Source organism: Eubalaena glacialis, chromosome 11 (assembly GCF_028564815.1).
Source record: "Eubalaena glacialis isolate mEubGla1 chromosome 11, mEubGla1.1.hap2.+ XY, whole genome shotgun sequence".
Lineage (NCBI taxonomy): Eukaryota > Metazoa > Chordata > Mammalia > Artiodactyla > Balaenidae > Eubalaena > Eubalaena glacialis.
Window position 1 is genome coordinate 63,312,683 of NC_083726.1, and position 21,736 is coordinate 63,334,418.

A 21,736-nucleotide genomic window follows, 5' to 3' on the forward strand; every position below is an offset into this window, starting at 1 on the left:
AGCTAAGCATCTGATGGGCTTGGGGGTTGGAGAACCTACGTGGGGGTATTTGGGCACAGGTAGGGACCTCAGAACAGTTTTCCTGCCAAGAGGGTGCTAGACGTGTGGGGAGAAATATTGAAAATGGGGATGGGAAAAAAACTTATACTGGGTAATGATAGCTGCTATCACCATCCTGAGCTGCCTTGTACCCAGCCCTATGGTGAGCACCACACCCACACTCTCGCAATCCCAGCAGCCAGGTGAGGTGGGGAATGCCCTCCTCCCTGTGTTACAGATGTGGAAGCTGAATCAGAGGCCATCACCCCAGGTTAGGAACTTACAGCCAAAGCTGGTGCTCTTATCCCTGGATGAATCAGCCTCCAGGTGCAGGCCCCATCCACGAGCCAGGCCTGTTTCCCAGAGGCTTTCTCCGTGTCCGAAACTAGTCTCAGTGCTTTGCGTAACAATCCCATGAAGCAGCTGCGATTATTTCCACCTTTTACAAATGAGTAAACTGAGGCCAGTAAGCTCAGGTTGGTAACATCCAAGATTTATGGGTGCCACCCCTGCCTCTCATGCCATTTTCGGGATGGGTGGTATGGGGGGAGCGTGTCAGAGAGAGACAGGATCCTAGCTTCAGCTACATGTCTATTTTTTATTCAATATATTAAATATATTAATCAGAAAAGTCACATACTATAAATCCAAGAAAATACACAAATATAAATGTCAGAATCTGTCACTTGTCTTCCTCCTAGAGTGAGTCTATGTACACGTGGAAGGAGGGCGGGAAGAGAGAGCAAGTAGGAGGAGGATGGTGGGGGCCCGTCCCTCCCTCCCAAACCCCACTCCCACCTCAACCTCTTCCTTCCTGTATTTACAGCAGCATTCGGCTTATTTACAGCATGGCGGTGTGTGTGTTAAAAACGGTTTTATCTTACAAAAACATGAAGACCAGGGCTGGGCTGGGGGGTAAGACAAATAGTAAGGGTCACCCCTGTGAATGCATCCCCCCCTCCCCCAGGGCATGAACTCCCTGCCGACCTCCCAGAGCAGGTGGCGGGGAGGGGCAGCCAGTCTGCAGCTCAGGCCCAAGCTGAGGGGTGGTGCTCCAGGGGTCCGTGGGCCGTGGGCTAAAGGCACGTGGGGTGGCGTATGAGCATGCGCACAGAGTGCACACGTGCTCCCGGGCTGGGGTCAGAAGGGCAGCGTGTCCATAAAGATCTTCTCGACGATGGGCGGAGGGGGCACCAAGTCCTCCAGCTTGAGGTAGAAGATGCGCTGCAGGCCCTGGGTGCACAGGGTCCGCAGCTCAGGCAGCTTGCCCAGCAGGCGTGACAGGCAGCTGGCCGGCTGAGGCTCGCCTGCCTCGGCCGAGACGTGCTCCTTCAGGCAGCTGGCAATGCGGTTCTGCAGCTCCTCTACCCTGCAAGGCTCCTGCAGCCCGTGCCGGTCTGCGGGGAAGGTGCAGGATTAGCTGCACAGCTGAGGAGCAAACGTCCCTCTCCCCTGCAGACCCAGCCTCTCCCAGGTCTCTGGAACGGCCGCCAGTGACCAGGCCCCACAGCCCTCTGCACTGTGCAAAAGCACAGGAGCCCATTTCTGAGCCCCAGCAGAAGCCTAGCAAGGCAGCAACGCTCATTATCCTCATCTTCCAAGTGACAAAGGGAGGCCCAGAGAGGTTAAATGACTTGCCTAAGGTCGCAAAAAGGAAATAAAACCCTACGCAGGTTTTCTGACGGGGCCAGTGTTGCCTTTTGGTTTTTGGTTTTCTTCCCCCCAGACTGTTTGTGAGAAACCCTGGGTTTGAGCAGCAGTGTTTCAGAGGCCACCTCCAGGGAAAGCAGGCCTCAAAACCCACCATACTCTCTCTGCAGCCTAGAATGCCTCAGATTTTGTCCTACAGTTTTTTGTCCTATGTAGCTTTGTGAAATTTCAGTTAAAAACATTAAGTGAAAAAGAGGTGGGGGCAGATTCTGGTGCTTTAAAAAATAAAGAGACCCGAAAATCTCCGCATTTAATGCCAAAAACTCCATCCCGCATAATTGTATTTACATGAAGTATACAACAAGCACAGCTAATCTGTGCTGTTAGCAGTCGGGATGGCAGCCACCCTTGGGGGAACTGATGACCGGAAGGGGGCACAAGGAGGGGTTCTGGGGTCCCGGTCGTGTCTGTTTCTTGATCTGGGTGCTATTTATGTGCACATGCTCCGTTTGTAAAAACTTCCTGTGTGCAACACGATTCAGTAAGATTTTAAAAGCAAACCCAAACTTTAGGCCACACATGACACCTACACCATCAGGATCTTCGGTCCTCTGGGATAACTCACAGGCTGGCTTGGTTTGCAGTCAGCCACAGCTGGGCCTGAACCCTGGCTCTGCCACCTGCCAGCTGTGTTGCCCTGAGCCATGCTTACCCCTCTCTGCATCTAATCACCCTCGCTCCACAAGGTGGGGGCCCAGGAAGCGCCAGATGCCCGCCCATCCAGGGCCAGGCCCTCAAGCCCTCCCCGTCTCCCCAGGTCTGTGGAACTAGCCACCCACCTGTGATGAGGACGAGCGCAGAGAGGCAGGCAAAGGCAGGGACATCGACGACCAAGCTGTGCAGGGAGCGAGAGAAGGCCAGGATGCTGTCGATCCAGTCCCCGAAGCCGCGGGCACACTGCAGCCGGTGCAGCACCAGGCCCGAGCAGAAGATGAGCTTCCCCTCAGCCGGCTTAGACCTGGTGGGCAGGGATGCAGACACTAGTCAGAAGGGCTTGAGGGCAGGGCGGCAGGCCGAGGGGTGAGCAGACAGCTGGAAGCTCACCGGTAGGCCAGGCGGAGGATGAAGAGCTCCAGGAAGGCCGACTCCAGCAGCAAGTCCTGGTCCCCGGGGGACAGCTCGGCAAAGCCGGGGATCTTCTCAGCCCACTTGCGGATAACCTCCAGGGAACCCGAAAGCAGGTTGTAGAACTGCTGCACGTCCCCGGCATCCTCCTTCCCGAAGTGGGGCAGCACCAGCTCCTGGAACTAGGAAGCGGCCCGGCGGGGTCAGACCCCAGGAAAAGCGCCGCAACGAGGCTGCCACGTACAGCCATGTCGTGCCCTCCCTCGGATGCCAGATCCCGGGGGTGAGAGTAGAGCTGAGATTCCGCCCACGCTTGCTTGCCAACTTTCACATATTAACCCAGGGCCGCGGCTGCTGGAAGGAGCACGTTTTTCTAATTGGCCACTGCCCAAAGGGGTACATTTTCCCATCTGGTCAGCCTGCAGGGGCCTCCTCTCTTTTCAATTTGTGGAACTGGGGGTTGGGGGGGCTTTTCTAATGTGCAGGAAAGCGCTGAATGTGGGGTGGGTGGGGCCTCACCTTGGAGTAGTCCAGTTTGGAAGTGCTGGGCCCTGAGTCCAGGTGTGCCCGGACCAGGGAGGTGAGGAGATTCGCAGGGGAGGCATCCGGGGGCTGCTTGGGCTTTGAAGGGAGCCGACCCCGCCGCCCCTTCAGGCTGTCTGTCCGGACAACTGCAGAGAAATGGGCAGGGGTGAGCAAGTGAGGAAGGGACCCAGGGAAGGGACTCTCGGCCCAAGCCGTGCACAGCAGTGCTGGGCAGCACCCCCAAGTCCAAGGACCTAGAGCCCCCGAGACCCAGGGGACTCTGCAGGGACCTCCCCCACCACAAGGCAGGCAGGTGGACCAGAGGTCGGGGAGGAAGTAGGGCCCAGGCATGCCCTCCCCTGCGGCCCACCAGAACAAATGTCTGGGGGCCTCTGCCGGCCCCATCCCACTCAGGCCCACCTCTGTCCCACTGGGCCTGTGCCAGACACCCACCTTCCTTCACCATGCCCACAGCCAGGCACTTCTGGAAGCGACAGAACTGGCAGCGGTTTCGCCGTCTCTTGTCCACAGGGCAGTCCTTGTTAGCCAGGCAGATGTACTTGGCATTTTTCTGCACTGTGCGCTGGGCGGGGGGGGCAACACGGAACAGGCTGTCAGAGTGTGGGGATGGGGGGAGCCCAGGGGAGGGAAGCGTCCAGATCCTACTGCCATCGCAGACAAAAGCGCTCTCTGTTCACAGCTATTTTTCTAACATTTGGGTGGCAGGGGAGGGAGAGATGGATGGGTGGGGGAAGGAAGAGAAAAGTCTTGGGGACACTGGGGGAGGGTTCGGCCTCACCCTCAGGACACAAGATTAGGGGCTCGGGGCTCCCCAGCAGCCGGTACTTCTTAACGTGCCTGCGTCCGCCTGCCCCTTCCCTGGGGCAGACACGAGAGGGCTGAGGAGGGGCTGGGGGTGGGGACGGGAAGCGAAGCAGGCACCCAGCACTGGGACAAACACACAGCCTGTTCCCAAGTCCGCCCCCAGCCCTCAAGCACCAAGCCCTCTTCTCAGATCCTTTCATCTTGTGCCAGGAACACGAGTGCCTGGGGCCCCCCTTCCCACCAGGACCTTGAGTGGGGGGAGGCCAGGCAGAGGAAAGCTAGAAGCTGGCCACTGAACTTCCCCTCGTGGGTACCCCTGCAGCCCGCACCCTCTGCCCAGCTCTCACCCCTCCCTCCATATCTCTACAGCCCCAGTCCCAGCATGAAAAGGTCCCAGGTCGCAGCTCCCTGCTCCCAGGACAGTGGCCCACCTGGCAGGCCTGCCCTCTTCTAAAAGAGCAGAAATTGTTGGGAGAACCCAAGGGAAGCCACCACAGACCCCGCTGGGGTGAGAGAGCAGCCTGTCCCACCTCTCATAAAAGCTACCGCCCGGGCAGCCCAGTACCTTGAAGAAGCCCTTGCAGCCCTCGCAGGTGCGGACACCATAATGCTGGCAAGAGGCGTTGTCCCCACACACAGCACAGCGGCCCTCGCTTCCACCCGGAGCCCCACTCCGGGCCTTGGCTGAGGTCACGGGCGCATCCACCATCCCCAAGCCATCAAGGTGTGAAGAAGCGGGCACCAGGCCTGGGAACGCTGTTGGCATGGAATAGCTCTCTCCCTCCCCCAGCTGGTGGGCAGCTTGCGAGGGGAACAGCTTCAGGGGGCTTTGGGCCAGGCTGGGACTGGGGCCGGTGGGAGGGCTAAAGGAAAAGAAGGTCGGCGGCTGGGGGGGCCCAGAAGCCTTGGGCAGCTGCTCTGTCCATGCCCGCATGCCTTCGTAAGTCTGGCTGGGCGAGAAGGGGCCAAAGGAGCCGTCCCAGGGAGAGAGCTGGGGCGGCTGGAAGCTGGGCGTGGACGGTGATGGGGCTGAGCAGGGACTACCATAGTAGTCAGAGCCGCTGGAGGACAGGGTCTCATCGAGAGGGCCGCTCAGGGTGCCGGGGTAGCAGCCGTACACCTGGAAGTCCTCAAACTTGAATGAAGCAGAGGCAGGGGAGGTGGCTGACGATGAGGATGTGGAGGAGGCCGAGGAGGAGGCCGAGGAGCACGGCTGGGCTGTTCCCGGCAGCTGGTAGAGAAAGGTGTCAAACTCCCCTGTGTAGCCGTCCATGAAGGTGCTGAAGCTGGGCAAGGCAGTGGGGACAGCGGGGGCCGCCTCAGGGCTGGCCAGGTCCATGGTGGGCTTGCTGAGCTCGGGGGTCAGGGGGTCGCTTGTCAGGTGGTCACGGGGTCCTGGGCTTGGTGCTGGTGTCCCATACTGGGCTTGGATACAGGGCATCTCTGGAGAAGGAAGAGACCAAAGAGTGGGGAAGGGGGGGAGTCAGCGAGAGAAGCCTGAGGCCTGACCTCTAAGTATAGGCCCCTGAGCTGCCAGGTGGCAGGAATCCCAGCCAGACATGGGACACGAGGCGTTAGGGCCACAGCCCACCACAGAACCCAGGAATCCTGGCTCCCGGCCAGAGCACCATCTCGACCTCCATGTCACAAAGCCCCTGGGCAATGGCCCAGCAAGAGTGGGCTCAAGTCGGAAGGCCAGCCACACCCCAGGCAGCCTGGGAACCCTAGGGAAGGCATCCAGCCAGCATTTCTCTGCTGGAACAGGGGAAAGCTGTGTTCCTCCAGCCCCCTGCCCTTCCCTCACTGGGTAAGGCAAGGGTGGGGGCTGGGAGAAGGGTGGGTGCGAGAGGCAGCCAGGCAAAGCCTGAGCCCAGTCCCGGGAGCAGATATGTTGTTCCTCCAACCTGGCACTTCTGGGAATATTCCCAGGCATGGCCCAGCCTCTCCAGAACCCCCTCTCCTCCTCCCCACACCGTGCCAGTGCCTGGGCTGAAGGACATCCTGCAAATGGAAGAGGAGCTGGGAGTGAAGGCCCAGCTGCCTACGAAAGCAGCCTAAGCAGCAGTGAGCCTGTGCCCCTCCACCCTCCACCCCCCACCACCCCCCCGTCCCCACCCTACGTACTGAGCAAAGGCTACAGATCCCACGCGCACCCCAGTCCTGCCATCTGGGGACAGGCACCCACTCTACACTGCCTGGGATGCTCCCAGAAGCAAAGAGAAAGGGAGCCCGGCCTCCTTACCCAGTCCCCAGCTCCCCAAGGGATCAGGTAACCTGGCTCCAGACCTTTAAAGGCCATATGCTGGAAGGGGGAGCATGAGGGAGAAAGCAGCCCCTGGACTTCCAGGAGAAGTCCTGAAGAGGAATTCCTCTGCTACCCCCAAAGCATTTCCCCCTGTTACTTTTATGAGAGCACTCAGAGTCCAGGAGACTTGAGATGGCTATGCAGGGAAGAGGAGGAGCCTGCTGGTGAGTGACGGAAGCCTGAGTCCCTCCACTAAAGAGTTCTGTGCCCTGAAGAAACCAGGAGCTCAGGCAAAGGGGGTTACACCCTGCCCCAAACCTGAGGAGCCTGAAGGAGCAGAGAGAGCATCATTCAGGGGGGATCCCTAAGTTAGCAGACAAGTCAAAAACTAACACAGAGGAGGCTCCGGGACAGTTCCCCATCCCACCTCCTGGCTTGGGGGTCTCCGTGACCCTGGCCTCATCAGTCAGGGAGGGAGGCTGGGTAAGAAAGCAAGCTGAAACAAAGAGTGCCATAATCAAGGGGGACAGCAGGAGGGGGCAAAGGCTGGCATCACCTCCTGGCCAAGAGCCCAGGGAGTCCTCTGGTTCTAACCTTTCTCCCACCTCCTTGGGCCCTGGACAGGGCAGCTCCACCCCTGACCTGACACTCCCACAACCAACCCAGACAACAGAGCCCCCAGAAACTCTGGCCCCACCCACCCAGTGGCACCCATCCAGAGGCACTGAGCACCTGTAAGAGATAAGGGTGGCCACGTCTGCCTGCGCTACGACAGCCTGGGCAGGGATGGGTTTGGGGTGGAGGAAAAGAGGCAGCAGCTACACAGGGTTGGGCTGGGTGTTCCAGCCTTATTCAAATCCCGTTTCTCCACGTGGACGTCCCACATCCGGATCAATCCCCACCAAACTACCCCCACTCCTGCCTTCACGCAGGTACTTAATGACACAAGATATGTACCTACATCTAGCCTTTGGCGGAAGCACAGGGAGAAGGAAGAGGTGGGGTTGAAGGAGGGAGCAAGGAGAATCCAGCTTCAGGCGGGTTCTGGCAACAATGTGGTTTGCACCTGTTGTGCTAAACAAGCCTCAGGCTGCACCCTACCTGTACGATCCAACACAGACTGAGGCGGGAGTGGGGCAGGGGTGGTATCCTCTAGGTGGTACCACACCAGAGACTGCAACGTTAACAACTGCCTACCAAGGATCCCGAAGGATGATGCTTTCCACCACTCTCCCTCCCTCGCTCCCTCTTTCTCTCACACACACATACAGACAGACACAGATCCAAGCTACAGTAAAAACAATCTTCCCTACGCTTCCAGAGACCCTGCTCCTGCCGGTGAGAAGACTCCTTTATTGCAACACACAGCAGCACCCCCTGCACAGTTCAGCCAATGCTGACCTCAACAATCTAGACCTCTCCTAAGATAATTCAGGCAGAAACTTCCAGCTGGGGGTCACCACAAACTAAGCCACAGCTTCTAAAGTGTTAAGAAAACAACTAACAACTAACGGCTGGGGTGCGAGCTGACAAGCTGGGAAGAAGGAGACCCTTTTGGAAATTCAATCCTGGTAGGAGTCAGATACATCCCAGCAGCCCAAGCTCTGTGCACCTTCTCCCCCACGCACACCGTACTGAGACCCCAACCAGCAACTAAGTCCCAGGCGCCCTGTGCCCACTAAAGGACCCTGGGAGACAACTCTAGCCAGTCTCCTACTGAACAGGTCCCCACTGCTGGCGCCAACCTAACCCTCTGTGGCTTCCACCTTGCACGGACATCCCCCCGCCCCCGACACACACACACACACACACACACACACACACACACACACACAGCGCTCAGTAAACTCCAGTCCGATCTGGGTCCTCATCCCTGGGTCCTCATCCCGTTCCAACCGCTAACCCCCAAAGCCAGAGCTGCATCCTACCCCCGCCCTCCTTCATGCTGACCCTAAAACACCCTTTCTGCCCGCGCGAACACCCATCTCCTTCATGCAGCAACCCCCCCCAACCCAAAACAGAGCTCTGTGGAGATGCACGCTTCCCGGGGGTCACCTACCCGGCTGGCTCCTGCTCCCCCTGCCCAGGACCGGCGCCCCAAGTCGCAGCCCGGTCCCGCGTGCGCTCCCGCGGTCCCGCACTCTACCCCAACTTTCGCAGCCTCCACCACTGGGACTCCCGGCCGCGCCGGACCCTGCTCTTAAGCGCTCCGTGACGCACGGGGAGGGGCGGGGGCGCCACTGACGCACGCGGCCCGGCGAGCTTTGGCCATACAAGGGCGCGGGGGGCGGCGCGGTTCCGGCGGGAGGCGGCCAGGGGGAGGCACGGGGACGGAGAGCTCGAGGGGGCGGGGCGAGAGGGGGGGCCTGGAATGTCTGCGCGCGTGACGCACGCGGGGTTCCATTGACGCAGGGAGCGCGGATTGTTTGATCTATAAATAGTCCCCTCTCGCCCTCTGCGCCAGCTAAAAATAGCAGCTCGCGGACTCGCGAGGCTCCTCCGGCCGGACCCAGCACCGGCCCGGGGCCCCTGGAGCCGAAATAAGCAGCCCGAGGGCCAGAGGCCGAGAAAAGAGTGCTCTAGCGCCGTGGCTGCGGGGCTTCTCCGGACGAGGAGCTCCTCACCCTCCGGCTGCTCCCGGGAGCCACGACCGCGCCGGGCTCCGCTTTTGCAACCTCCCCAGCCCTTCCTGCGGGCCCGGGGTGCCCACTACCCTCCTGTGCGGCCCGGGGAAGGCCTAGGGCTGGGGCGGGCAACTCAGGGACGCACCCCGGGGAACCTGCGCCCCCCACCTCAGCCCAAGGCGCTGCCACTGCACTTGACCCTTCTTCCCCAGCGGGGTCTCGGGCTGAGAGGTTGCCCAGGGACGTCAGACACCACACTACCCCCACCGCGCGCGCACACACACCCGCTTATTCCCTCCCCCCAATTTCTCATGCAAAGTACCTTCCGGAGGGCAGGGATTCGCCAAGCCCAAGACAGGCCAACGGGCTGTGCTTCACAGCTGAGGTTGATTTCTCACCACTACCCTCCCCAGTGCCTGACAGGGTGAAAGCACTCTAGTTGGGAAATTACAGAATTTCAGAACCGGGTGGAGCCTGAGAAATCTTTTCGAATCTGTGCCGACTCTTCCCCATTTTAGAAATAAACAGGCTCAGAAAAATAATGGCACTTGCTCAAGGTCACAGAGCAAGGTGGTGGCACACTGGGGTGGAACCTGACTACATCTCTAGGGGATCCCTTCACACCCTCCGCTGTCCATGATCAAGGAGTTCCCACCTGCAGCCTTCCCGGGAGCCCTCGCCTGCTAGGTGGGAGAGGAAGGAAGAAAAGGCTAATATTTAGAAGAAGAGAGCCCCTCCCCACACCCCTCCCACTCTCCCCTCTCAACACTGAGCTTGCGCCCACGGACCCCACTCTGGCCTCCCCTGGTCACCCAACAGCACTTTCCTCTACCCTTGAGGCACTTCATGCTCCTCACTTCCACTCTCACCTCCGTCTCAGGTTTCCCACACCCTGCTCTCCAGCCCCCACTTCTGTCCACTCAAAGGTCCCACCAGCACCTCAAACGTCACCCGTTCCAGACAGAGCTTGCCGTCTCTGCACTCCCTGCCTGCCACCCATCTCTGCTCCTGATGCCCCACATGCTACTTTTCACTTTTTCCTGAAATTCTATTTTGGAACTTCTCTTGGATCCTCCGTTCCTATTGCCAGCCAGAGCCCATGCCTCACTGGTGCCTGAAGGCAGCAGACCGGCTGACTGAGGCCAGCGACTTCCCCTTCTCCTTGCCCACATCCATTAAGAAACTGCCCCTTCACCAGCTTGCCTCCTCTTTCCAAACCCTACTGTCCACCACGGATGGAGCAGTCTTCATGTAACACCAGCATCATTCGGTGATCCGGTCAGAACCTAGCATAGCTCCCCCATTGCAGCACACAGTCTCAACATGGACCAGTCTTCAGAGAGCTCTGGCCTTTGCTAAAACATCTTCCAAAGACGCTTCACGGCCACCTGCGTGAAGGTGAAGTGTGGGCAGGATGACGTTTAGCCCAAGTTTTGTTTTTCTTTGTCTTGGGCTTTTGCAGAAGATATTACTTGGATAAAAAGGATTCCACAGCTTAAAACTGGTTTGAAACCACTAAGATAATTCATGTCTTCCCATTTTGCAGATTAGGACCCAAGGGCTCCCAGAAGAGCTGCACCTTGCTCAGAAGCAAAAGCAAGTCCGGGCTGGTGAAACTAACCCAGCTGGGTCACGGGCTGGTTTCCCCACCTAGCCCCCCCAGCCTCAGAAAATAAAAACAATTCTAATATGTTAGCAAAAGATGATTAGCCAGGCCAATGTTCTTCCCAGGTCAATGTTCTTCTCTCCAAAACTCATCAGCAAAAGAAAAAAAAGAAAAAAGAAAAAGTATATTAGCTGCAGCTTTAATGGCTCTTTGAAAGCTGACCCAGCCTTGAGCCCTAGCACCCCCTTTTTTCCCCACCACTTTCCATCTGTAAAGAGCAACACAGACCGTCCCCTACCTTCCCATGGGGAGGCCCACCCAGGAGCCCCAGGGAACTCAAGTGCGGTGAGGAGCTGTCCAGGTTCCCAGTCTAAATCTCCACGTCTCAGCATCCAGCCTCCAGATTTGTGCCTGCAGCCCAGGCCCCATCTCCGCGGGAGATTGCAGGTTTGGAGGCTGCAGTCTCGCTGCCCCAAAGGCAGAGGGTGGAAGAGACAACAGCAGCTGCCACCTGGCCATGCTTGTGGAGGTGGGGGATGCTGGGGGCTTGGAACACACTACACTCTGAAAATAAGTAAATAAGGAGAAAAAGGCAGTCCCTCTGTAGGAACACACCCAGGGAGCACCTAGCTTAAGACAGAGGGGGGAGAGGCGAGAGGGGCTTGGGGACCTCAGGCTTCATCCCTGCTGGCCAGATGCCCTCCAGGGAGGGTGGCCTGGGGCTCTAAGGTGGAATCTGGCCAAGGTGGAACTCTTGAAAAGGCATAACTGATGCAGACTTTGGGAGACCTAGAGCATAAGCTGGTCGAAGGCTGGACGGAGACTCCAAGGGACCCCACCAAGCCCAACCTTTAAGAGCAAGGTCAGAGTGAACAGCTCATTGTGGCGTGGGTAAGGGTTGGAAAGAGACAGGTAATGATGGCAGAGGTATCCAAAACTAGAGGTGAGGACCAGAAGGTAAGGCAGGGCTATAATAACACAGGAAGGGCAGGGAAAGATGCTGTGCTGGAGACGAGACAGCTGCCCAAGGTCAGGCTTGCACAGCACAGCCCACCAATCTACCCTCACCACCCCCAGGCTCCCCGCTGCCCCAATATAAAGACCTTGGGCTAAACCTTCCCACCACCCATTGGGCACATTGTTCCTCTTCCTTCTATTCTAATCCTACTGATCCTCTAAGACTTCAGCTCATAACACCCTCCTGGACCAGCCTAACTCTTAATAATAAGTACCTTCTCACTGGAGGGTTTGGGGGTAGGGGGAGTGAGGAATACCAATGAAGGGTCAGACCTCGGCTTAGGGGACTTCCCATGGATTCTTCCACTTAACCCTCTCCCTAACCTTCTATGTTTGGAATTACCACCTACATTTTATAAATGAGGAGGTGGAGGCTTAGGGGCCAGGAATCAGACTCCCCTAACTCCCAGTTCTGTGCTAGACCCACTGCCCTCAACTCTGAACTCCAGAGCTGTGGCTTCTGGCCCCATGAGCCTTGATTCTTACAAGTGCACCACAGAGCTGGTACGCACACGGCCTATAAACTGAACACAGCAGTGCCTATGAGGGCATCTTTGGGGGGACTGGAAGCATCCCGGTTCCTAGTCTGAACGATGGTCACCTGGGTGTGTTCAGTATGGAAAAGTAATCACACTATATACTCTTAAGATTTCAACGTCTATGATTTGTATGCTTTTTTGTATGTATGTTATACTTTCAGAAATAAAAGTTTATTTACAAAAATAGCCACACCTAAATGGGAGAGACATATTTATTCAAATGGATGCAGATGCCGCTGGAATTTACTGAAATCACAGAGAAACAGTGGCTGTTTCTCATTATGTATTTGTTCTATCAACACATACTCAAGAGCACAGCTACGGTTAGGAGAGGCTGCAGCATCTGGCATTAGAAAGGGGTCCTCTCGCAGTATGTTTTCTGAACCACTCAGCTCGGGCCTGGCCCCTGCTAGTCAAATCTTGTAGGGCTCGGGGACTCTCGTGCTCAGGCCATCCCTCCCCCGACAACCAATGTGTGAACATGAGGGCAAGGCCCTGTCTCTCCCACCTTGGCAGGAGGCCCCTTCATGCATCCTCAACGGGCAGGGCAGGCCCAGGGCAGGCCACAAATGGGCAGCCAAAGTACACCAAAGTACACCATCGTCCCCCAGCCAAGACGGTGGGTAAATAGGAGATGGAGGAAGTGGAACTGCACAGCCCCTTTCCCACGCTGCCCCGCCCACCTCAGGCTGGCCCCTGCCCCTGCTGAGCAAAGGGCAGGAACTTGCCCTACTTTCACCAAGACCATCCCCACCCATGGGCCCCCACACCCTTCCCACAGGGTGGGCAGAGGGAGTGAGCTTTGCCTCCTCCCCCGAGCTTCCCCACCTTAGCCCCAGGACCTATCACCAGGCCTGACCCGGCCACTTCCTCTTCCTGCCCTGGCAGCAGGCAGGGGGATTTGTGCAGTGGGCAGGGAAGCTCTGCCTACTGCCCCAGGGGGCTTCCACGGACAGCTCTGGGAACTGGGGATGTAGGGGCAGGCCCAGGTCTGATCTTCTGGCCCTTGTCCAGGCCCTGCCATGACCACACGTGTCGTTACCTCCCGGAAAACAGGCTCCCAAGGACACGGGCAGGTCAGCCACCGCCCTCCACTTCTCACCCCAGCCCCCAACAGAGGCAAAAGATAAAGGAACTCTCAGAGGCATCTTTGACCTGGAGCCAGCAAGCCTGGTGTGTGACCCGGGGCCAGTCCCTTGCCCTCTGCGAGACCGTTTCCTCATCTGCCCAATGCTGACAACATCACTCGTCCCGGTGCTGTTAGAATTCAAGTCACTAACGGAAGGGGGAGGCTCGCAGTGAAATGGGAGCACTGTCTGGGGACTGGGGCTCTAGGGACCTGCAGCAGGGTCCCGAGGCAGGCACAGACAGGAGACACCAGAGCCGTCAGCTCGACTGGGGAGCCAGCACCCTCCTTCTTCAAGAACCAGAGATAAACAGTACCCCCATCCCCACCTCTCCCTCTCCAGGGCTGCGTGAAAGGAAATGAGAGTATGCCCAGAGATGTGGCTCCACCCAGCACCAGGAAAATTCCAGACTGTATGCAGCAAGTGCTCAATTGATACTCTGAAAAAAGCTGGTTAATTGAGCAGGTCAGACCTCTCTCCACAGAGGTCATTTTCAGTCCAGTGATTTCTCAACCCCCAGCCCGCTAACAGGCCAGAAGGAATCAACATACAACATAAAGGAACAAGATCAGACTTCAGGAAGAACGTTCAGACAGAGCTGGAAAACACAGACAAGATCATGGGGTTCCTCTGGGAAGAGCTGGCCCATGCCTCATTTGTAGCCTCCTCAAATCTCCTTCCATGGGCTTCCCTGGTGACGCAGTGGTTAAGAATCGCCTGCCAATGCAGGGGACACGGGTTCGAGCCCTGGTCCGGGAAGATCCCACATGCTGCGGAGCAACTAAGCCCGTGCGCCACAACTACTGAGCCTGTAAGCCACAACTACTGAGCCCACGTGCCACAACTACTGAAGCCCGTGCACCTAGAGCCCGCAACAAGAGAAGCCACGGCAATGAGAACCCCGTGCACCGCAACCAAAAGTAGCCCCTGCTCGCCACAACTAGAGAAAAGCCTACGGGCAGCAACGGAGACCCAACGCAGCCAAAAAAAAAAAAAATCTCCTTCCATGCCCCTCAGTCTGCTCAGCTCCTGGCCAGCTCTTCTCTCCCCCACCCTTGGGGGCTCTCCCACCACCTTACACAACATCAACAACCCACCAAATTCTCCTGTCCCTGCCCAAGGTCTCCACCCAGCCTCCTTGGGCAAAATTTCAAATTCCAAAATAAAAACCCTCTGATAACGAGGCCCAGCCGGAAAGACTGATGCATTTTCCTATTGTTAAAGTATTTTTAGTCACAGGCTCTGGATTCGTTTAAAGACTCACGTTCAGAAAGGGAAAAAATTTTTTTCAAGAACCGAAAAGGAGAGCACACAGCCTCCCACGTAAGGAGCTCCGCTTATTCCACGCCGGCCCAAGCCCCTGGCCCGGCTCCCGGGGAACGTGTTTGTGGCAAGCCGGTTGGCGGACTTGCCAAGCCTCGCTCCAGTCCTGCTTCTCAGGCACCAAACCAGGCGGGAAGCCAGGCAAGGAGGGCGGGGCAGGGGCCGAGGGCTCAGGGAAGTCAATCCACAAGTTCAGACCCCAAGTCCCAACCAGCTGAGGGGCCAGGGACCCTACTCAGGGACAAGTGCTGAGGTACCTGACTGACACCCAGCTCACTCCAGCATCCCTCCCCAGCCTGAGCCGACCAGTGTTATCCAGGCCGGGTCAACAGGACAGGAGGATGGAAGACCCTGTTGCAAATCTCTGAGGAAGGAGAGAGATGGCATCACCTATTTCCTCGTCTCCTGGTTCTCAACCACAAAGTGGTCCAAGTCCAACTCCCATCATCCAAGTGCCATCAAGCCTTTACTCTCCTTCCTTGGGAGGGTCGGCCACCCTTGCTTCCTCCTCCGCCCCTCCTCCTCTCGAGGCCAAAGAAACCACAATGCGGACAGTCACAATGGAAAAAGATCCAAACAGCCCAGCCCCTGTGCCTCGGTTTCCCCATTCCTAAGACTCACCAGCTTCCTCCACACGATCTGCTTTGATTCTCTAAGGTCCTGGACAACTGCACCAAGGGAGAATCCCGGGATTGGTTGGGGACTCTTCCCGGTGGCCTCAGGAAGCCCTGCGGGAAGAGACGTGACCGCCCAGTCAGCCCGTCCTGCCGACCGAGGCTGTGTACCAGCTGAGTGGACTCAGGACGTGGAGCGGCCTCCAAGCCAGCATGTCCTCCTCTGTTTATATAGCTGAAACCAGAGCTGGCCTCTGGGGGCAGGGGGAGCTGCCTCAGGGCCCTCTTGGCTGAGGCCTGACTTTGGCCCAGGTCAGCAAGAGCCTAAAATAGTCAGCTGACGGGAGCCCCAGCATGAGCGTGACCCTGGGCCCATGCCCGGGCCTGGCAGACAGGTGCCCACGTCACAGGACCAGCAGCTCTAGCGCTCATGGAGCCCCCGCTGGCAGCCCTCACGGTGGCCTTGGCAGCGTCTCTGGCATGGGAATTCGACCCAATCATCACCCTCACCCAGACAACGGACTGACCGCAAGGAATTCTGACCCCAGGAGCCACTGGGTACCCAGAGGGAAGGCTAGGCGCTCAGCAGGCCACGTCTGACCTGAGGGCGGAGGTGGGGGCTGAGCGGAGGGAAAGACACCCGGCCGCTGCTGTCATCTTCACTCACGTGCTTCCCGAGTCCAGATGTCTGGCTGACCAGGGACACCTGCTTCTTCCACTTACAGTAACTCCTCTCCCTGCCCCAGCCCGAGGTTGGTGGCACAGTGCCTGCTGCCAGCAAGAGGCCAGGTGCATACCCAGCGCAGCCCCCAGAACAGGAGGCCCTGCTTCCCAGGGCTTTCCCTCCTTCCCTCCAGGCTTGGAGGGCTGGCACCGCATCCTCCCCATCCCAGCCACCTCTCTGGGACTCTCTACACCTCGAACACCAACTCCACAAGAGGCAACAGAGTTTGGGGGTCCAGGGTGGGGATACTGAGCCAGCTCCTGCTTCATCCGGGGATCTCTCAAGGCCTGAAGGGGGTGTTGCTCAGAGATGACCCCCGTTTCTGGGGAAGGAAGAAGGGAATAACAGGGTCCCTGTCCAGGGCGCCAAGCTGAACTCCAGCTCTCTCAGGTAAACACGGTGACCAGGACTATGCACCCTTGACCCCGCCCCAGTATCTCAAGTCCCCGAGGAAAGGCCTGGTGGAAATCCCATTCCCACACTCCACCCCTCACCCACAGATCAGCTTGTGTCTTCTCTGGAGGCATCTTCAGGCAAGGAAGGTGTGTCCTCCACCAGCTGACCAGGCCACTGGGCTTGCCCAGAATCCAGAAGACCTGGATTCTGAGCTTGGGTCTACATGTCCTCAATATAGGACCTTGAAAAGTGCCTTTTCCCCTCTCTAACTCAGTTTCTTCATCCATAAGAAGAGGAGGGGAGCTAGACGGCCAAGGATTTCTCTGGCCAAGGCCACAAGTCTGAGACTTTCCCTCTCAGGGATGTTGGATGAATAGTGAAGGGTCTGTCCCTGCCCTTTGTCAGCAAGATCCTCCCCATTCATAGAGCCACCTCCCCATGCCAGACCCCACAGAACCTATAGGCCCACCACAGAAGGGGGCAGTCATCACCCTTTCAGAGAGGCAAGGGGTGGTCCCAGTTTCCCCTCATGCACTCCCCTGGTACAGTGTCTACATCCTAGGAACAAGGCAGCTTCCCATCCCCCAGGTCTGCCCCACTATACTCCCAGCCTGGCCTTGAGCTACACAACTCCACCCCATCGGCTTCCTGGAACCAGGCACATGCTGCCCTGGGAGCAGCTGTCATCCCCGACAACCCCATGACACCCAGGCCCAGAGCCCCCCAGTCTGTCCTGCTAAGAAAGTCAGGCTTTCCCCCTTCCCTGCCCCCACGTTACCCCCACCACTGAAGAAATCAGATCTCCCCATGCTGAGCAGCACCTCGCCTACCACCTCTGCAGGGCTTCCCCCTCCATCCCCCAAACCACATCCGCTTCAGGCAGCTCCACACCCACCTCAGCCCCCCAGCCACCCGCTCAAGGGCCCCGGGGGTGTACAAAGGGCAACAGCAGGGCACTCACCACTCTGGATGGACCAACAGACCCTGAACAACACTCGACCATCCCTCGGGCCTTCAGGGCCTGGCAGAAGGCGCTGACACCAGGGAGGGGCTGGGGCTGGCCTCTGTCCACGGTGGAGGCCTACAGAGGGAGAGTCCACGCGAGAGAGGAGGAACCAGCCGGCAGGACCATTCCCTGGAGACAGCACAGCCAGAAAACACAGGAGTGGGAACAGAAGCAGGACCCAGGCCATGAAGGGGGACAAGCCAGCCCAAGGGCCTCCCTGAGCTGGGCGTCAGAGGCTGGGGGCCCACACCGCAAGCAAACAGCACTTGGGAACGTGGGGTGTGGCCAGGAGCTGCCGACAGTGTCTGGGGCATCTCAGGGCCCTGGAGACACAGCCCCACAGCCTCACATCCCACTCCTGGGGGGAGGGGCGTACCTCAATCCAGCTTTCAGCTCCCTGACGTGCACAAAAGGGCATGTTGTAGGCAGAGAAAAGGGAGCTATTGTGAGGACAGAGCAGAATACCCCTCTCTCCTTTAAGGGGCTCCAACTTGGCCCCCAAAGCCTCAGAGGCCGCAGAGCAAGGGCTCCATGCCCCCATCTCTAGGCAGCCCAGCCTTCTAATCCGAGCCATGGGGACTCTCAGGAAATCCTCTCTGAAGGGATTCCAGTCACAAAACTGGAAGGTCCAGCTTGGGGTAGAGTGGTTAAGAGCACGGATGCTGCATCCCTGTTGCCTGGGTTCAGATCCTGGCTCCATCACTTGTAACCTTAGGCAAGTTACATAACTTCTCTGTTACTCATCGGTGAAAATGAGAATCTGTGGGACTTCTCTGGTGGCGCAGTGGTTAAGAATCCGCCTGCTAATGCAGGGGACACGGGTTCAAGCCCTGGTCTGGGAAGATCCCACATACCGCGAAGCAACTAAGCCCGTGCGCCACAACTACTGAGCCTGCGCTCCAGAACCTGCGAGCCACAACTACTGAGCCCACATGCTGCAACTATTGAAGTCCGCATGCCTAGAGCCCGTGCTCTGCTACAAGAGAAGCCACCACAATGAGCAGCCCGTGCACGGCAACAAAGAGTAGCCCCCGCTCACTGCGACTAGAGGAAGCCTGCATGTAGCAACAAAGACCCAATGCAGCCAAAAAATTAATAATAAATAAATAAATCTAAAAAAGAAAAAGCGAATCTATAATTGACATCTCTAAAATTAACAACCATACGGTTACCAGCAGGCTTAAAATGAGCTCATATGTGTAAAGGACTTAAAACAGTGCTGGATATACATAGGTGCTATCATCATTAGAAGAAACTGAATGAAGACACATAAAAGCTAACCCCAGACCCTGGTTCCTATTCCAAGCCACTTCTGGGCACCTGGCCTCTACTTCCAGAGCCACCTGTGTGTGTCACCCCTCCAGCCTCTTCAAGCTCTCCCCCTGACCCTGCTGGTGCCAAAGCCTTCAGCCAGGGCAACGCAGACCCCACTTCTCTCCTTCCCTTTTCCTACCCTTACTCAGCCCTCACCTCTCTTGACTGGGCCCCAAGGTGAGGGCAGGACCAGCCAAGGCGTGACCTTCCCTGGTTATCAGGATGCCCTTCAGGCCGAGATGAGATCTGGGAAAAGAGAAGTAGATGCTTCCACGGTGGCAGGTAGAGGGAGTGAGGAGGAGGGGGTTCCAGAGGGTAGGTGATGGACTCTGTCCCAGGGTCCACAGGCTAAGGGGAGCTCCTCTGGCCCATGGTACCCAGATTCTCCTCTTACAGAGCTATTAGCACCCCGATATCCCTGTGGGTATTAATGGGGAGCAGGGCATGAAGAAGGGGAAGGCGGTCTGGATCATCTGGAGGGAGTCCAACCCCAAACAGAAGGCAAAACCAGGCTGCAAACCTGGCCCAGCCCACAGCCTACACCTGCTTCCCAGAATGACCCTGTCATCTTCCCGTACCCCAGAAACGGTCTGCGGTTATGCCCTAGCCTCCCCCCATCCCCGACCCCACTAACCTTCCCTTTTCTCCCTTCCAGCCCACAGCTGAGGACAAAGGGTAGGGAGCGCCAAACACCTCCTACCACAGTCAGGCCCAACCTGAGTGCCCGGGAAGACCCTGTATCTGAGAACAGGGGTCAGAGTCGGGGATCCAGTTGGTGCCCAGAAAGTGATTCATAACATCTTAGAGCAGGCATCTGATCCCATCTCCTGCCCCCCCATCAAAATCCCATCCTCAACAGTCATTCCACAAGCATTTACTGAGGGCCTACTGTGAGCCAGACAGTGAGCTTCAAACAGTGGGAGATCCAAGAAGCAGCAAATCAAGATCCCTGGGCCCCAGGAGGTTACAAGGCAGGACTGAATCAAGGTCGGTTACAATCAGCACTGTGCAGAGGACAAACCAAGGGCTGAGTGGGCTTGGAGGAGGAGAAAGTGATTCCCCCCCAAAGGAAGTGGGAGCCTCAGGCCAGACTTCAGTACCCAGCTCCTGCTCCCCTTCCTTGCTGTGCTCCAGCCCCATGGGCTTTCTTTCCCCACTCAGAGCCTCTGAGTCACTGCCTGCAATGTCTGTATGGCTAGCGCCTTCTCATCAATCAGGTTTCCATTCCCATTTCACCTCCACTCCCACCCCGCCACATGAACCTATTTTTATCATCTCCATAGGACTAATGCTGTGCATCTGTTTATGCATCTGTCTCAACTGCTGCAGAGTTCAGTCTCTAAACCAGAGCTCAGTACTAATAGGTGCTCAGTAAGTATTTGTGGAATGCGGGAGAGGGGGACTCAAGACATGCCTGCATCAGGACGGGTTTAGGAGGAGGGTCAGCCAGTCACTTGGAAGGAGGCAGGGAGAACACTGCAGCTAAGGAGCTGTCCCTTCCATTTGGGGGCAGACCCAAACTCCAAGGGTTCTTTCCTATGTTGAGTCACGACTGACTCAAGAGCCCCCAGCCCTGGATCCCAGCCCTGCATGAACCCACCTGAAACCTCCTTCTCCTCCTTCCTATCAACTGAGTCTTTTCTTATCTGAACTCCTTGCAACAGGACATGAATGACAGACCCTCTGCAGCCCTGGTGGCTTCCTGATGGCATAAACTCTCCATTGGCCAATGTCCCCACCCAGAAATGGGCATATTACTATTATCAACAATAACAACAGCAGCTAATATTTGTTGAACACCATATGCTAAATATATCACTAAGCACTTTACACTCGTGTTCTCATTTTAGCCTCACAACACTGTGAGAAAAGCATTATTCTTACTATGAACATTTTAACAAGGAGGAAACTAAGGCACAGAAATGTTAAGCAACCTGCCCAAGGTCACACAGCTAGGAAGTGACAAAGCTAGGATTAGAACCCAGGGAGCCCAACCAGAGAGCCCAGGGCCAGGCATCCCCCTTCCCTCCTTGGACCTGCTTAGTGGGCACAGAGCAATTTGACAGCCAACACCAGAGAGCCGGTGGGAAGCTCCGGGGCCTGGGTTGCTGGGTTGAACCTCTCAGCTAATTTTCTTAACTCCAGCACAGGCCTCAACATTCATAATCAGTCTCATTCATCCTGTTAAGACTTGGTCCATCCTTCTGCCTGGCTGCCATCGCTTGGAATCTTGGCTTTACCATACTATACATTTGTCATTGTCATTCCTCTCACTTCTAGGTCACTACAAAGAGTCGGCTGGCTTCCCTTTCAAGTCTTCATCCAATTCACTTGGTGTGGGTCTAGGACCAAGCCTGAAGTCACCACTGAAGCCTCCTACTACATCAGCACACTTTGGGCATAACTATTCTCAATCCACCTACCTCTGCCCAGCCTTCCTTTTCCCAGCACACCCCTAATACTAGCCCCCAACCCAAATGATTACTCCACTGGAAGCCACTGGAGATGCCACTTCTGCAGCATTTCTAATCCCAGGTCCGCTCCTTACTCCACGAGACCCTCTCCAGGCTCGGCTTCTCGGCTCAGTCCCACGAAGGGGTTGCACCGGGCAACTCTGGTCCCTCCGGGCTCGGTGCCCTGGCAGCCGAGCTCCCTAACTCCTGGAAGCCAGCGGGGAAATGGAAGGAATTTCTCCGGCCTGGCCACCTCCAGCGCCCCTCGCGGGCCAAACCCCACCCTTGGCGGGCTGGGGCGAGAAAGCGCTGGCCGCCACACTCGGGGGCTGACTCGGATCTAGCCGGTTCCGCCGGGAATCCAGTCCCTGCCCCCACGCCCTCCGATCTCCAAGCGGGACTCCCGGCGCGGCCCCGACCCCCGCCACGCACCCGCGCAGACCCCACCCTTCCCGGGGCGCCCGGAGCCCCCTCCCCAGCCCCCTCACCTTGCCCGGCTCTCCTGGCTCGCCTCTCCGCCCCCGCCTTCCGGGGTCGCGCCCCCGCCGGCTGGGAGCGGCTCGGCAGCGCAGGAGCGCCCATGG

The 21,736-nt window shown here is 57.5% G+C and overlaps 1 protein-coding gene across 3 annotated transcripts; it reads right to left on the bottom strand.

The window, feature by feature from the left end:
- Nucleotides 1–617: 617 nt before the first annotated feature.
- On the bottom strand, nt 618–21,736 carry NR4A1 (nuclear receptor subfamily 4 group A member 1). Of its 3 annotated transcripts, none has more exons than XM_061206550.1 (7): nt 21,641–21,736; nt 4,730–5,607; nt 3,793–3,922; nt 3,334–3,485; nt 2,794–2,996; nt 2,529–2,707; nt 618–1,436 (listed from the first exon to the last, which is right to left on the bottom strand). In XM_061206550.1, exons 1-7 carry the CDS (start codon nt 21,732–21,734, stop codon nt 1,180–1,182), a joined length of 1,893 nt encoding a protein of 630 aa, XP_061062533.1. In that variant the 5' UTR covers nt 21,735–21,736; the 3' UTR covers nt 618–1,179. The 3 variants fall into 3 exon arrangements, with proteins under 3 accessions (XP_061062533.1, XP_061062535.1, XP_061062534.1); XM_061206552.1 differs by lacking the exon at nt 21,641–21,736 and adding an exon at nt 15,267–15,414; XM_061206551.1 differs by lacking the exon at nt 21,641–21,736 and adding an exon at nt 8,469–8,599.